Source organism: Pipistrellus hanaki (assembly GCF_964339955.1).
Source record: "Pipistrellus hanaki genome assembly, chromosome: 3".
Lineage (NCBI taxonomy): Eukaryota > Metazoa > Chordata > Mammalia > Chiroptera > Vespertilionidae > Pipistrellus > Pipistrellus hanaki.
This window is the reverse complement of record NC_140505.1, coordinates 100,019,589-100,036,383: the sequence shown is the minus strand read 5'-3', so window position 1 is coordinate 100,036,383 and position 16,795 is coordinate 100,019,589. Positions and strand designations below refer to the sequence as shown.

General features: G+C 41.6%; 1 protein-coding gene across 5 annotated transcripts in view; it reads left to right on the top strand.

The window, feature by feature from the left end:
- The window catches only part of MTUS2 (microtubule associated scaffold protein 2), a 480,281-nt gene that overhangs the window by 344,719 nt on the left and 118,767 nt on the right, over nucleotides 1-16,795 (top strand). For all 5 annotated transcript variants that reach the window (XM_084878667.1, XM_084878669.1, XM_084878666.1 and 2 more), the window contains one exon: nucleotides 1,272-1,433. In XM_084878667.1, the coding sequence (XP_084734793.1) occupies nucleotides 1,272-1,433 (162 nt within the window). The remainder of the gene's footprint in view (nucleotides 1-1,271; nucleotides 1,434-16,795) is intronic.

Here is a 16,795-nt window from a genome sequence, read left to right as displayed (position 1 = left end):
TTAGGAAATGGCATGTTCTTTATTTTTCCTTTCTAAATACACTTTTCTTTAGAAACAAAACAGATTTCACCCATTTTCAAACAGACTTTCAGGTCTTCAGAAGGGGGAAGGTGGTTGAAATTCTTACTCTAAGTGGTTAAATACAATTCCTGGATGGTTTGAACATTAAAGCCATTTTAGTCACGTTATTTTCATGTAGGCTCTGTCTAAATAGAATGTGATGACTATCCTTTTAAAATGATGAAAACAAAAAAAGTTAATCTTTCACTAAAATTCTGTATACTTCTTTCAGCTGTCATTGCTTATTTTCCATGGAAATGGTCGCGTTCCTATGACTGGATGGCTTTATCCCAAACAAGCAGTAATCTTAGTACCTTAAGACTCTCTGTTTAATTTAGTAAATTAGGCCTCTCAGCTGTACGCAGAGGTGTATTTAGAAGATTTTTCCTTTAAAGGGAACTAGATGGTGGTGTCATTGTCTGTAGGTTTGGAAAAATCTAGAAGAGTTTAGGCCACAACCGCATTGTGCATTTAGACCTGACACATACCCCAATTTGCCATATGTTCTGAGCGTCAGAGCAGTCAGTCACAAATACACCATCTTATAGAGAGTCTGCTTCTGTATTGAATAGTAAACGAAAATTATCCATAAATGTCTTCTGTTTCGGGAAAACCTAGGCTTTAATTCAGTGTCCTTTCTGTTTGGTGAGGCTTCAGCTTTTCAAGCAAAAGTTTCTTGGGTTTCAAAGAGATTCTCTGTATCCCTTCATCCCAAGCCTCTTATTCTGAAGATGGAATTAGCTGTGTCCAAGGGAGCTCTGCACAAACTGCCTAGTGGAGCATGTTTAAGTCCTATTCTCACCCCTCCTGAGCCCCTCACATGGGTTTCTAAGAAAGTGTTAGAGTTACCAGATAAGCGCATATCATGTATAGTTACACAGCCACATAGCCATAGATATAGGTGTGTGTGTGTGTGTGTGTGTGTGTGTGTGTAGGGGGGAGGGGGAGGCTTGTGTGTGTATTTGTGTAAAGTCTCTGGACTGAGGCTGCTCTTGACTTTTGTGGAGCCCCTTCCCCGGAGATTTAAATGGCAGGCTTTTATGCGGTGTCTGAAGGGAACTTTTTTCACAGCTGGCCCCGGAAAATTGCTCCTCAGGGCTACTCACTGAGAGGTCGAGTTCCAAAGTGGGATTGGTTGGCAACTGTAAGTGGCAGTGGGGCCCATCCACTTTTCATGAAGTTATAATTAGCCCACTACCTGCCTCCCGCAGGCTCAGCCTTCGGGAATGAAGAGCAGCCAGCCCTGAAAGCGGCCCTGCCTTCCAAAGATGCGCCCCAGGGAGCCGGCCGCGCTGCCCCTCCGGCGGCCTCCAGCGGCACTGCCCCGCGCAGGAGTTTGCTTCCAGCACCAAAATCCACAGCTACGCCTGCTGGTAAGACTTTCTGCATTAAATGTCTTTGGAATGTCTCTGTGCACATCAGTTATTTAGATGGGATGATGAGTGAGTTTTAAATCGCATTTAAAGTTAGTAATAATTATTATGATACCAATTATAATACCATTGTTTTTAAGGCACATTCATTTTTCATGTTTAAGTCATCACAACTGCCTCTCACTCTTTTTATGGTAAAATAAACAAGAATCAAGCTCTTTTAGGCCAGATCAGCATTTGTCTTGGGGAAGCAGAAGCTGACAAAATCACTGGAATTGCTGTGGGAGCAAGATCCGGGCTGTGCCTCCAGGAGAGAGTCCCAGAGCCCCAAGGGGACCCGCTGCCTCTCCGGGGACCCAGGATGCTTGTGTCACCAAAGCTGGAATCCAGGGATCAACAGCTACCTCAGCAGGGCTGACCCACGCTTTATATGCTGGATCCAGAACATGCCCTGCCCCTCCACACCTATGAAGCTGGTGACGGGACGCAGGAAACGCAGCTGATGCAAATACAGGACAAGCAATGATGTTTGTCAGCAAAAACTGCCAGAGCAACCCAGGTGTGGCCCCCCGCCCCGCTGGCTCCTCCCCTACCTCACACACAGGTGACTGTGCACCTGCAGCAGAGTCCAAGGGTGTTTTTAGCCTTCCAGCTTCAGCCCCTAGGAAGGCACGTTAACAGGGAGAGAGAATGGATGTTGGGCCCAGTTCATGGTAGAGCAAGATCTGTGAAGGCCAGACAATAATTTGTTTTGTTCCCCTGCCTTAGATAAGGAGAGCACACCACTGTGGAAAAACCCAGAGAAAGTGGAATTGAGTTATCAAGTGTGAACTGGGAAAACAAAGCAGGAAACTCTATTAAAGATTTTAGGACATTTCTTTTAATCTAACTCCAGCACCTGAGACTTCCTTGTATTTCAAAATTATTGTTGTTAATAGAAATTTTATTAATTAATTTTAACATTTCATCTATGCCAGTGGTTTGAATTTCTAATTTAAATGAAATCTAGTTTCTAAAACGAAGTCAGCTTCCACATTGCCTAGTTTGTTCATCATCAAGCTAATTTAAAAAGTAGAAGGTAGGCACGCAGGATACAGTTAAATCCCAAATAATTGAATTTCTGGGCACTGTGAGGTGTTTGAGTTATTTTAATTACTTGGGTCGTGCCAACCCAACTGTGAGGCTTTGCTTCCTCCCCTTGGTGACTGCAGCCTCATGTGACAAACTCTTGCACCTTTGGGTCATCTGCTCATTGCTGTAATCCAGGATTTTAGGTGCCACATATGCCCACAATAGGACATACCCTGGGTGTCCTGGGGCTGCCTCCTTAAACTTGATTCCTGGTGTGAGCTTTTTTTGTGAGATACTTTTTTTCTGATTCATTTATTCAGTGAACACCTTAGTGCTCGCTTTACGCCACAGGCGACTTGGATTTGAGGATAATTAGAATTGCCCTTACCCTAGAGGGGCTCAGAATGAGGTGCACAGATTTGTAAACGAATAATTAGAGTGAGAGCAAGATATTTGTAATCTTACCCGCTGGAGTCCAGTTCATTCTAACAGACCAAGAATTTATAGTAAGATGGATTGAGAAACTAGTGACCTGAGAAAGCTTAAATCAAAAATAAATAGGTTTTATTATTTACTTTATCCCTATCTGTTTTCATTTATTTAATTATTTCTTAATTTATTTTGTATTTAATGACTTTCTAATTTCAGAAAAGATCCAAGATAGCATGCAGTAAAGGGATCATAAAAACATAGGTACAGGAATAAAAATCCAAGTAACACAAAAGAGAAAATCCTAGGTTTTGAGTTTCCTGACCACAAGAGCAAACCAAGAAACGAAATCAGGGGAAGAAGAGCCTGTCGAGTTATCCAAAGAGAAATTTATTTTCTAGCACAAATTGTTAAGATTTTAAACCTTTGACTAAAAAAAATTGTGGTGAACAACATAATAGACAATAATTTTAATTGTATGTTTTTAAAATATCTTTTCTGACAATGAAATAATTAGAAATTAGTTTAAAATATTGGAATAGGAAATGCCTTTCTCAACATGACATGAAACCTGGAAACATTTTTTAAAATGATAGATTCAACTACACAAACATTTAAAACTTTTGTGAAAGACATAAAAAGACAACAAAAGACATTATGGAGGTAAAAAGGATGATAAACAGAAAATGCTACAAGAAAGTATTAATATATATGCAATTGAAAGAATGCCTAAAATCAATAGGAAAAAATACAACTTAATTTGAAAAATGGGTAAAAGATATTCATGTGTAATTCACACAGTGGAAGAGCAGAGTGGTCAATGGCCATAAGCATCTGGGGACTATCTGTGTACCGCTCAATATGCTTAGGGATTGGTGTACTCTACCTTGTTTAGTTCTGGAGGAAATGGGGTTTAGAGGAATTTACTTACCCAGGGTCTTATAGCTTCTATGAAGCAGAGCAGGCATTCATCCACATCATCTGACTTAAAACCTATGTACCTAACTGTGGCTGACACTGCTGCTTAGGTGCCTTACTCAGAGGAAGGCCAACTAATTACAGTCATTGAAATAACTACCATTGGAAATACTTCTTGGAGACTGAGTTCTTCTTTCTACGAAAATGCTGGTGACCTCACATATGGTTTCCCAGATCACCTGTAATAATTCTGTAGTCTGTCCATGTCCCTCCTTCCCTGGGTTTTCAGACACAGGTTGAGAGCTGTGTTTAAACATGTTTGGAGGTATAAAATATGACCCACTCTGAAAATATTGTCTTCCTGTAATTTAATAGTGATTATTGCCCCATTGACACCAAATGATGGCAATGTTAAGTATTGTGGGTTTAATGCTAATAGTAAAAATATATATTAAACACTCTCTGCGTGGCTATGTAAATGGAAGGTTCCCAAGAATTTTAGCAACTTAGCCTTGGTCTTTCACTGTTTTTCCCTTTGTTTTCCATCCAAATTTTCATGAAGAGCTCTCCTGTTGTTCACATATCAAGCACAAACTCTCCTGGGCATTGCTCCATGCATTTTACATGAATCGTTGATTTTACCTCAAACTGGTTTGTAGTTGTTGTAACAAATAAGAAAATATTTTCAGATGAAAACAGTGATCTGAAGATAGATTACTTCTTGGTCAAAAAGCCCTCTCATTCTGTCATGTTGACAAGGCCTAAGGTATAGAAGGATTTCCTGTGGTTATATAGAAAATGAACAGCTTGTGTTTTACTATTTTGGTTCCTCTCTATCTGGGGGGGGGGGGGGGGGTAAACCCCAGGGACTAGTGAGGCTGCTATGCTACTGACTACAGACACCACTGTATCAGAAAAATTAATTTTACTACTTTAAAAGCAGAGTTTTATTTCTGCATTCAATTCCACAAATTTTGGCATTTTGGGGCATACTCTAATTTAAAATACAAGCATTTCATCCACATCATCAACATGTGTTTATTGAGCACTTTCATGTGCACATGGGCCAGAAAAAGCTGCTCTAACAGATCCTCCCTGCCCTCCCTCCGGACTGGCCAAGCATCATCTCTCCTCTCTGGGCACATTTAAACATATATTTTTATGGATTTCAGAGAGGAAGGGAGAGGGATAAAGAGATAGAAATGTGAATGATGAGAGGGAATCATTGATGGGACTCCTGCACGCCCCGCCCCACACTGGGGATCGCACCTGCAACTCGGGCATGTGCCCTGACCGGGAATCGAACCAATGACTTGGTGCATGGGATGACACTCAGTTCACTGAGGCACAGCAACTGGGTTCTGGGCACATCTTAAATGAAGAAATTGAGGAAGAGCTTTCAGACCTTAAACATTCTGCTTTAACGACCACTAGGTAGTCGCGTCTAGATGATTTGGGTGTGGTTCTTACCCTTGCATATAACACAAGCTCCTTCCATGTTAATAGCTCTAAGAGTGTGTTGTTTTCCTGATAATGAACGAGTCGTGGCACCTCACAATGTGGAAGTCCATGTTGATTCAGGATTATCCAGAAACCTCCCTGGAGTGGGACCTGCAGGAGGCATGTTCGAAGCAGTCAGGCTGCACCAGGCTGTTTGGGGTTACTATGCAGTGTCAACTGTTTCTCCCTGAAGCTGAGTCTCAAATGCAGTCACAGCTTCAATTATTTGTCATTGTGAAGCCAACAGGGGAACTGCAATAGATTGGGATAGAGAAGATAATAGGAGAGTAAATGTGTGAGGAAAAATCTTTGGGGGAGAAAAACTGCAATAGATTGGGATAGAGAAGATAATAGGAGAGTAAATGTGTGAGGAAGAATCTTTGGGGGAGAAAAATTAAAGAAATCATTTTGAGACCCATTCCTTTGCATGAAGTCACAAAGACAGAAAATATGGTGTAGTTGGTGTATGGAATGTGTGGAGCCATGCATTTCACCATTCAGAGTCATGTCCCTGTTTGCTGTTCTATCTGGCCAGCAGTGGGGAGGTGCCTATACCCACGCACAGGCCAGGAAGCACTGTGAATCATGAGCTGTAACCTCACAGTCATTCTCAGTCATCCCAGGCACTGATGAGTGAAATTTGGATGGGTATCCACTCACTCAACACATGTTTACTGAGCACCTTCTTTAAGTTGAACACTGCTGAATGCCTGGGGAAGCATGAGGGATGGAGCTGATGGTAAAACAGGAGCTTATACTTATACTAGAGGCCTGTTGCAGGAAGATTCCTGCAAGAATAGGGTTTCCTGTGGGCTTCTTCACTACCCGCCTGCTTCCCTCCCTTCTTCATCACCACAACTGCCTCCCTCCCTTCTCTGCCACCCTGTCTTCTTCCCTCCTGTCTCCACTGCCCTGATTGCTTCTCTGCAGCTTTGCTCCCTTTTGCAGCACTTGGCTTCCTTCTACTTTGTCTTCAGTCTTTGCTCTGCCCTAGATATGCAAATTAACTGCCATCTTGGTTTGGTTAATTTGCATACTTGCTCCTGATTGGCTGGTGGGCATGGCTTGTTGGGGTAGCAGAGGTATGGTCAATTTGCATGTTTCTCTTTTATTAGATAGGATATTCAATTACTTAATTACAGTTATGCTAAGAGCTGTGAAAGGGAAATGAGTGTACAATAAAGGCATGTTGTGTAGACCCAGCATAGTGTGTAGGAAACACACAGGCAGACCTGAAGGGTCAGTAGAAGTTGCCAGATAGCAATAATGGTGGAGACAGCATTCCATATTTTTAAGCAACATAAATTCCCTCTTGATAAGCAGTGCAGGTTCCCAAGACCCCCTCCACTTGCAGTCTTGGTCTAAGGCTGCTAACAATTAGATACCTTGTCAATTTGAAAACATACCCCTCTTACGTTCCAATCCTTTTATGGATGAACTTACAGGCTGTAAAGTGGTCAAAAGACAGACAGCATGGAAAAAATTGCAGAATCACAGTTACTTCATCAGTTTCCAGTTTTACTGATAAGTCTACCTGAGTTACAATCATTACACAAAGCTTGTCCCTTAAGCAACTCATTGACATAGTTTGATTTTTTTTTAGGCCACTTGAGTTTAAAACTCATTCTCTGTTACCAGTTTTGTAACCTAGGGTGCTATTTAGCAATTATAATTGAAATGCTGCAGAATGATCCCTGTATGGGGAAAGAAACATTTATCTTTCTTTGCTCTGCCTTTCACATTCTTTCACTGAAACAACAGCAAGAAGGGACCAATAGGGGAAAAGGAGAATATATGTAATACTTTCAACAATAAAAATTTTTACCAAAAGAAACAACAGAAAAAATAGTCATGTTTTAGATAATTTGGGAAGCAATCTAGGACATCCACACCCGGAATACCAGAGGAGAATTCATAAAATGCCAGACTTACCCTGGCCCTGGGCCACAAGCTATCTACAGGCTGATATGAAACCTTTCATTCCATGGTGGCTCTGCAAAAGTAGGGCACATAACCAAACCCTCCCTCCTGAATACGTACACACATTTATGGGAAAGGTCATGCCCTGGTATTTTTCCCACTCTGCCTGTCAGCCTGGGAGAGTCGTGGGAGCTAGTCCAGCAGTCATTATTATGAGTAGTCTTTTAGAGCTGTCTTCCATTGTGACTTCCGACATTTTGGTGTTTAGAACACTGCCTACTTTGCAATAATGATGCATTGTTATACACATTTTTTGCCATGATGTAACCCAATCTCTTAGCACGATGAGTCTGGAACTTTTTATTACATGTCACTATTGAAAACTTCATTTCTTTCTCGACTTCTTATATATTCTATTGGCTGTCTTACATTGGTGAAATACAATTGTGTTTCATCATAGGGGAGAAGGGTACAAGAAATGCAAACATAACAGAAAGAGATTAATGCCAGTCATCTATTTTCTAAGATAACTGGAAAAGACAGACACCTTTCTTGGTTACTGCAAAGTTTTCGTATATTACATATTTAAACCCTCTGCATGTTTCTATTGAGAACCACTTTGGGCCCCACACTTTGCTAATCAATAACCACCCAACCAGCCTACCTGAAATGAGTCTAACCCCTTCCAGCCTACCTTCCTCCATGCTCTCAGTGGCCTTTCACCACCTTTTCACTAGGAGATATGCACAAATATGTTCAAAGAAACATTGCTTGTATTTGCTAAAAACTGGAAGTGGAAGTGATTCACACTTCCATTCGTGGAGAATAATGGATACATTAAGATGTGCATACAGTGGATTGCTGTTGGCAATGAGAGTGAACTAGGGCTACATGCTGCCCAAATACAGATGGATATTACAGACACAATTTTTCATAAAAATTTCAAGACAAGAATATACACATGGTATGATTTCAATAATATAAAGTTTACAAATAGACTTCAGGAATTATTCAAAGGTGCCTGTGGAGTAGTAAAACTATGAAGAAAAGTAAGAAATGACCAAATCATAGTGCCAGTGGTTTCCTTGAATGGGAAAGAAGAAGCTTGAGACACAAGCTTCAGGAGTGGCCATTACTGTTCTAATTCTTCATTAGCTTGAACGTTCTAATCTTGACCTGGGTACAATTTCATGAGTATTCGCTTTATAATTATTTGCTAAACTATACTAATAAGTTTAAAGTATTATATTTTACAATAAAAGTGTTTAAAACTGTATTATAATACTTTGTTAAGAAAAATATACATAATATGAGTTGAAATAATACATTTCAATAGGTTCATAGTGGTTATTGCTGGGTGAGGATATGGTGAAATGAAGAAAAAGTATTTTCTCACTTTTCTACAATGAGTACATGTCCTTATTATAAATAAGGAAATGACTCATTTAAATATGTGTTTCCATTTGATGAGTGATTCTTGACCTGTCATCTTAGACAGATACCTTAGTTTGAACTATAAGAGTTAGCAGCCAAAAACAGGTTACATTCTTGGTTACTTCCTATTTGTTCATTAATCATCATTTCCCTTAATTGGCAACCTCAATTGCAGTTTCCCATTTATAAAAAAGAAAGCAAGAAAAAAAACTATATAAACAATATAATAAGTATTTAATTGAACATTAATCTTATTTAGCCTTTAATTGGATTTTCAGAGGAATTCAGATATGTTAGAGGGAAACTGAGTAAGAAATTTGCCTTGGTCTGATGAAGTTCAAGATCATAGAAGGCTAGAGTTTAAGGTAGGCTGGACTCAAGATGAAAACCCTCCTCCAATCTCATAATGCACCTCCTATTTCTGAATATACTATCCCTTTATACCTGTATCTTTACATGTGACCCTCTGCTGTTGTGCTTTTTTCTTGGCAATATTTCACATTTGAACTCAAATATAATCTTTGGTGAAGCCCTACCTGGCTCTGTCTTCATGTTCCTAGAGGGAAGTCCTTATCCCGACCTCTGGACTGCTCCACTATTTTGTCATTGCTTATTTACACATCCCACTAATTGGTTAATTTCTGCAGATAAGTATTTTGTCTTTTCACCTTGGATTCTACAATAGCTAATACCATATCAAGTACAGTGGAGCCACTCCATAACTATATAATAAATGAATGAGTGAATGAATAAATAAACAAATAAATGGATGCTTAGGAGCTTTCAAAGAATGAATAGTTCAGAAAATAAGAGGGATGACATAGTCTTTGGAGCAAAACTACTGGCTACTAACATGATGGCAATCATTTAATACTTAGTAGACTGTGTGTGTTTTTATTTATATAAGGAAAATCTTAGCTATAAAAAGCATAGTTTTTTTGTGCTCTTGAGCTAATGTGAATAAATGATGAGATAAATTATCCAGACCATTTCTTTCATTGTGTCTTACTGAACTAAATATACCACAGTGAGTAATACCTCAATATCTATTTGTATAGTTTCTCACCATGACTTATTTATTTATCAGCTTAACAATAACCCACAACCTTCGGACCAACTACCATGACTTATTTATTTACAAATTCTCAGGACATAGATCATGCAGTGTCTTGAGTCCGCTGGAGAACTGGATTATTTCCTTTCTACAAATCCATCATTTTCAGGAGTTCACTAGTTTTGTGGCTAACAGTGTGTAATCCAGTTTCTCATTACTCACTTAGGACATGCCTATTATGTGGGGAGAGAGGTACTGGAGGAGAAATGAGGAGAAAATAAAAGGTTTCCAAATGTCAGGAATTCACCTCCTTGCAAGGTTGATTTCATTTTCCAGCAAGGAAGAACATTATTAGTAATAATAACCACCTCATTGATCTACTAACATTGACTGAGTGGGCAATTTTCATGTACTGTGTTGTCTAATAGGGAATCTGTATAGATAAAAGGCATTCAGCTGATCTATATATATATATATATATATATAAAGAACCAGGGGTCCTCACATCCAAAACAACAAAACAGATGACTGAACAGGCTATGTAGGGCAACAAGGCTGGCAGGGGGTTAGTGAGGGATGACAAAACAACTGAACAGCAGGCTGCATGGGGTGACTAGGTCAGCAGGGGGGCAGTTAGGAGTGACCAAGCCAGCTGGGGGGGGGGGGCAGTTGGGGGCAACCAGGCCAGTAAGGAGGACAGTTAGGGGTGATCAGGTCAGCTGGCAAAGGTAGTTAGAGGTTATCAGGCTGGCAAGGGGGCCAATTGGGGCAATTAGGCAGGCAGGGAAGTGAGCAGTTAGGAGCCAGCAGTCCTGAATTGTGAGAGGGATCCCCAGGATTGGCCTAAACTGGCAGTCAGACATCCCCCGAGGGGTCCCAAATTAAAGAGGGTGCAGGCTGAGCTGAAGGGATCCCCACCCGTGCACAAATTTCATGTACCAGATATCTAGTAGTGTAATAAAGCCATGGCCACAGAACATAATAGCAGCATTTAGAGATCTCTAGGTTGAGTCCTGAAGGATGAGATGGGGCAGAGTTAACTGGAGAAAAGAAGAAGCAGGAGGCTGCTTCAGAGTTCCACAAGAGCAGTGACTCTGGTCTGCATGAACAAGCTGCAATGACTATCAAAAAAGAAATGGACTAAATTTAAGAGATAAGCAAGGTGCATATTTCACAACACTTAGTATTTTATTGCATGTAGAGAAGCAAGAGAGAGGGATGAGACAAGGATGAAGTCAACATTTCTGGCTTGAGCAAAAGACACACTTTATTGAGTCAGGGAAGACAGAACTGAAAAAGTTTTGCTAGGTGACAAGCAGCTCAATCATGGGTATATTGACTTTCATATGCATGGGAGATATCCAAAAAGAGACATAATACATAGGTTGGATATATATTTGAGGAAATTTCCAGAACTATAGGATGAGTGTTTGTAGACTGAAAGAGCCTACCAAGTGCCTAGTATCATAAATAAAAAAAGACCCACACCAAGGCACATTGGCATGACACTCCACACACTAAGGATAAAGAAAGATACCAAGAACTTCCCAAGAGAGCAAACAGATCACATACAATGGCTGACATTTAGAATGATATCAAACTTCTCAGTAGCAACTCTGGAAACTAAAAGCAAAGCTAAATGCCTCACAGATCTGAGGGAAATGATTGCCACATTGAAATTCTAGATTAAGCCGAAACCGGTTTGGCTCAATGGATAGAGTGTCGGCTTGGGGACTGAAGGGTCCCAGGTTCAATTCCAGTCAAGGGCATATACCTTGGTTGCGGGCACATCCCCAGTAGGGGGTGTGCAAGAGGCAGCTGATCGATGATTCTCTCTCATCGATGTTTCTAACTCTCTCTCTCCCTTCCTCTCTGTACAAAATCAATAAAATATATATTTTTTAAAAATGCTAGATTAAGCCAAACAATTGTATCAAGATGCCAGCCATGGAATATTTCCAATAATTTACCTCTAATATATCTTCTCTGTAAACTAAAAACAAAACAAAACAAACAAACAAACAAAAAACCCCACAACATGTTCTACCAAAATAAGGAAACAGACCAAGAAAGAGGAAGACATGAGGGGTCCAGAAAGAAGGGACATAGGAGAGAGGAAAAGGAGTTTCTCAGAATGCTGATGAACAGGCATTCCAAATGGCAGCTCTGAGATGATCAATCCAGCCCTAGAGATGATCAGTCCAGTCGAGAATCGAGGGCTCCAGGAAACCAAAACAAAACCTTTTGCATATTGTGAGAAGAAAGTTGTGCTCTGATAGAGTTTTAAGGAGAATCAGCAAAATATACATAGAAAACTAAGCAAGTACAAACCAAGGAAGCTAGTAAGTCCAGGGAAAACAAAAAGTCATACAAGTAAGGAAATTGCCCAGTTGTGAATAATCCCATATAATAAAAAGCTAATATGCAAATGTTTGTCATACCTCACACTAAGACTGGAGAGAGAGGAATGGGGACCAGCCAGGCAGCTGCCCTGGAAAGGGACAAGCCACCTGCCCCACAGTCCCAGGCGCCGGCAGCTGTGCCTGCACCTGCAGCCCTGGAGAGGGACAAGCCGCACACCCAATGGTCCCAGGCACCAGCAGCTGGGCCTCTGGCCCAGGAGAGGAACAAGCCACAAGCCCCATGGTACCAGGCCCCTGCAGCTGCAGCCCAGGCCAAGCCACCTACCCATGGTCCCCTGAGGCTGTGGTGGCCCCTGTGAAGCCGGCCCAGGTCCTCGGTGCCTGCGACTGGCCAGAGGAGGGAATCTTGGGTCCTGGTGCTGGGCAAGGTAGAGGCAATTAGGGGCAATCAGGCTGTTAGGGGAGCAGTTAGGGTAAGGTGACCAGACATCCCACTTTTGGTGGGACAGTCCCAATTTTTAATAATTTGTCCTGAGGAGCTTTAAAACAGTCCTGATTTTTGGAAAGAATCTTTTGGAATCTTTCCAAAAATCAGGACTTTTTAAAAATGCAGTGGGATGCAGGACAAATCCTTAAAAATCAGGACTGTCCCACCAAAAGCGGGATGTCTGGTCACCTTAAGTTAGGAGCAATCAGACAGGCAGGCAGAGGTGGTTAGGAGCCAGCAGTCTCAGATTGCAAGAAGCAGTCAGACATTCCTGAGAGGTCCCAGATTGGAGAGGGTGCAGGCCAGGCTGAGGGACCACTCTCCCATACCATGCATGAATTTCGTACACCAGGCCTCTAGTATTTATGTATTTGTAACAAGTTGAACAATGAATTTTGACTTAACCAAAAATTATGGTACAACTGTATTGATGAGGGAGCCTATAGAGAGCTAAATTGTTATTTTTCATAATAGGAAGCTATTAAAATAGGTCTAAAATGTAATATCAAGAAATAACAGTATAAACATACATTACTTTGATATAAGGAGTTGGATACTAGGAAAAAAACACTTAAAATAGTTAAAATGATGAGTATGAAATGGGCATATGGAGGGAGGGGCAAGATTCTGTTTTTATTTAAAGCCTTTTACAGAATGATCTAGAAAGGTACAGAGGTGGCTGAAACCGGTTTGGCTCAGTAGAGCCTCAGTCTGCGGACTGAAAGGTCCCGGGTTCGATTCTGGTCAAGGGCATGTACGTTGGTTGTGAGCACATCCCCAGTAGGGGGTGTGCAATAGGCAGCTGGTCGATGTTTCTCTCTCATCGACGTTTCTAGCTCTCTGTCTCTCTCCCTTCCTCTCTGTAAAAATCAATAAAATGTATTTTAAAAAGAAAAAAAGAAAAGAAAAAGAAAGGTACAGAGGTGGAACTTTGGGTGTGGTTTTTTTAAGATTTTTTTTTTTTTTTTTTTTTTTAAGGAATGCAAAAGATGAAGAGAAAAATAGGAGAACTGACATGGCTGCAGTTACCCCATCTGTGTCATGTGCTCAGAGGAGAGTGACAGCAGGATTGAGCTGGGGTTGGGTTCTGCAGATAGGGGTGTCAGTCAAGTCTCTGTCTATTACCCAGGTCCCAATTTGAGCTGGGCATAGGAAGCTAAACAGGCACGGGAGCAGGAGACCTCTCTAAGCAGGGGTGAGGGTTCAGACCCCTGCAAAGTTGGGGGGGTGAGGTCTGTGCCCCACTTCCTTTGACCCCCAAATTCTCTCCTGATGGCCACTCTTTGACTGTGCCTGTCTTAGGTTGTTCCTTCCCTGAGGAATCTTACTCATCTCTGGCTAACTAGCCATCCTCTGGGGCCAAGCAGGGTGATGTGAGGTTCAGTTCTATCTCCTTGGTAGCCTATGCCCCTGTGGCCTCCACGTCCAGCACCTGCCTTGGGATCCTCTTGCCTGCTGGCAGGGCCCCACCACTGATCACAGATCTTGTGAAACATGTATTCTTTACAGAATTTATATATTTATTAAATATACGTGTGATTATGGATGCTGAGAAATCCCAAAGTCTCCAGTCAACAAGCTGGGGACCTGGGACCGCCAATGAGGTAAGGTCAAGTCCAAGGCAGAAGAAGCCTGATGTTCCACTCAGCCAACTAGGCTGGAGAAGATCCTTCCCTGTCAGCCTTTTGTTCTACTTGGGCCTTCAGCAGACTGCTGCGGCACACTCACAGAGATTCAGATGTTACTCTCATTTAGAAACACCCAGAACACAAGTACACCCCAAATAACATTTGACCAAATATCTGGGCACCCCATCACACAGTCAGGTTGACATATAAAATCAGCCATCACAGTGTGTCTGTGAAGTAGCCAGACCAGTTCTTCTGGGGCTGTGCTATCCACTGTGGTGGCCACCAGCACTGGAGCAGTTATTGAGCACTTGAAAGGTGACCGTGCCATGTGGAAGTGATATTGAATTGTAGATCAAATAAAATACCTTATTATAGCTAATTTCACTGTACTATTTAAATGTTGTTACAAGAAAATTTAAAATTGTATAAGTGGCTCATTCTAAGTTTCTATTGGAGAGTTCTGGTGTATAGGGCCTTGTGGTGTGATAAGGAATTGGCATTTCACTTTGAGTGTCTTGGGGGGTTGTTGGAGGGTTTTGAAATTGGAAATGACTTGCTTTAACTTAGGTTTTAACTAGTTCAGCTGCTGCTGTGAGGGGATGAGCTGTAGGGGTGGAGGTGGGTTTAGCAGAGCAGGCAGGAGGCTGTAGAGGAGGCAGAAGGGGTGTTGGTGACATGGGCTCTGAAGGGGCAATGCAAGGCAGGGATGTTGTCAGACCTGGAGGATAGTCTCAGGAGAGTCAACAAGGAGAGTCAGCTTTGCTGACAAGCTGAATGGAGGCAAGAAGCAAAGAAACCAATCAAGGTAACTCCTGGCGTTTCTGACCTGAGCACAGTGAGTGGATGGCACCATTACTGAGATGTGAAAGACAGTATGTTACTACATGCCACAAAACATATTGAGAGTGGGAAGAAAAATGGGGGCTATGAAAGAGAATTCAAGCCTTAGAAGATTCAAACCAACAAGACTAAAACAAAGTCTCCAAAGGCATTAAAACAGAAGAGATGAAGACAGGTCTGTGATGGAAAAGCTGAAGGCAGGTGGACTAGGATAGAGAGGGGCTGAGGCAGATGCAATGGTGTGAGGGAGGCAGTGCCCCAGTCAGGCCAGAGAAGAACAAGAAAGAAGGAGGTAGGATCCAAATACCTGCCTCCTTCCCCAAACCCCATAAATTATCCCTGCCTCAGCCCCTCTCACTCTCTCTCTCTCTCTCTCTCTCTCTCTCTCTCTCTCTCTCTCTCTCTCTCTCACACACACACACACACACACACACACACACACACACACACCACACATACACGCACACACAAACACACACAAACACACACACTTGCATACACACAGACATACAAATAACCTGTAATAGTGCTCTTAAAACTGGACGGGGAAAATTAACATATTTGAACACATTAAAACTGCAGAAAACAACAGTCCAGTAAAAGATACTATAAATACATTTTTGAAAGTGAAAGTATGGAAAATATAAGAAAAATGGGCAAAAGATTTAATTAGACAATTTTCAAATAAGAAAATGCACATGACTGATATGAAGATACTCTAAGGATCTGGCAAAAGTTAAGTGCTGAGACTTTACTGTCAGTAGGGCAAGAGCTTCTCTCATGCTCTCTTGGATGGGCATGTGGATTAGGTCCTTCAGAGGACAGTAAACTGCATCTCGCAATTTTGTAAATGAGCAAAGGCCCTGCTATGCATTTGTCCTGGAAAGACACCAGTAGGAGTGTGCAAAGAAATAAGTAGAATAATGTTTATTATAGCACATTTAGCCACTTTAATAGCCAAAACTTGCTAGTGATCTAATTCAGCGAAAAGACATAGGTAAATGAATTATGGTACATCTTTGCCCATTAATGCAATGTGACATTTTTAAAAGACCCATAAATAAATGATATGAGAAAGATCCTTAAAAATTGTGGTAGGTAAAAAGAAATTGCAGTATGTGATTCATTTAGTTAATTAATAATTTTGTTTGTATATGTGTAGATATATTTATAAATACCTAGAAAAAAATCTGGAAGAATAATCACCAGATTGCCAGCAGTGGTTACCTGTAGAGCTTGGGGGGAAGTTGGAGGTTTGTGCTCAGCATCTAAGGAGCCATCACCAAGGTTTGGTTTTGAAATGACATAATGAACTCTGCTAAAGTATAGGCAGGTCTAGGTCCATCCAGGTCTGTGTTATTTCTCTAATTTTCCATCCATTGTTCTTTGACTTCCTGGTGAAGGTGAGTGTCCATGCCCGGCACACAGGGAGAAAGGCTCCATGTGCCCCGGACATGATTTGAGGAGCTGTTCTTAGATGCCACTTGCTGTTGAGATATCACCACACCCCATTCTGCTGGGACCAGCTCTGATTCCACAAAGGCTCAGCTGCAGCAGAGAGGGCTCAGAGGCTCTGCAGGTCACCTGTGCGGACCAGCTGCATGGAAATTAATTAGAGGCAGGCCACGGCCCCCATGGCTGGGTCCTCGATGATGCTGAAGTCATCAGTACTTACTTCAGCGACAGCTTCCTTCTCAGTCTTCTGAAAATTAGTT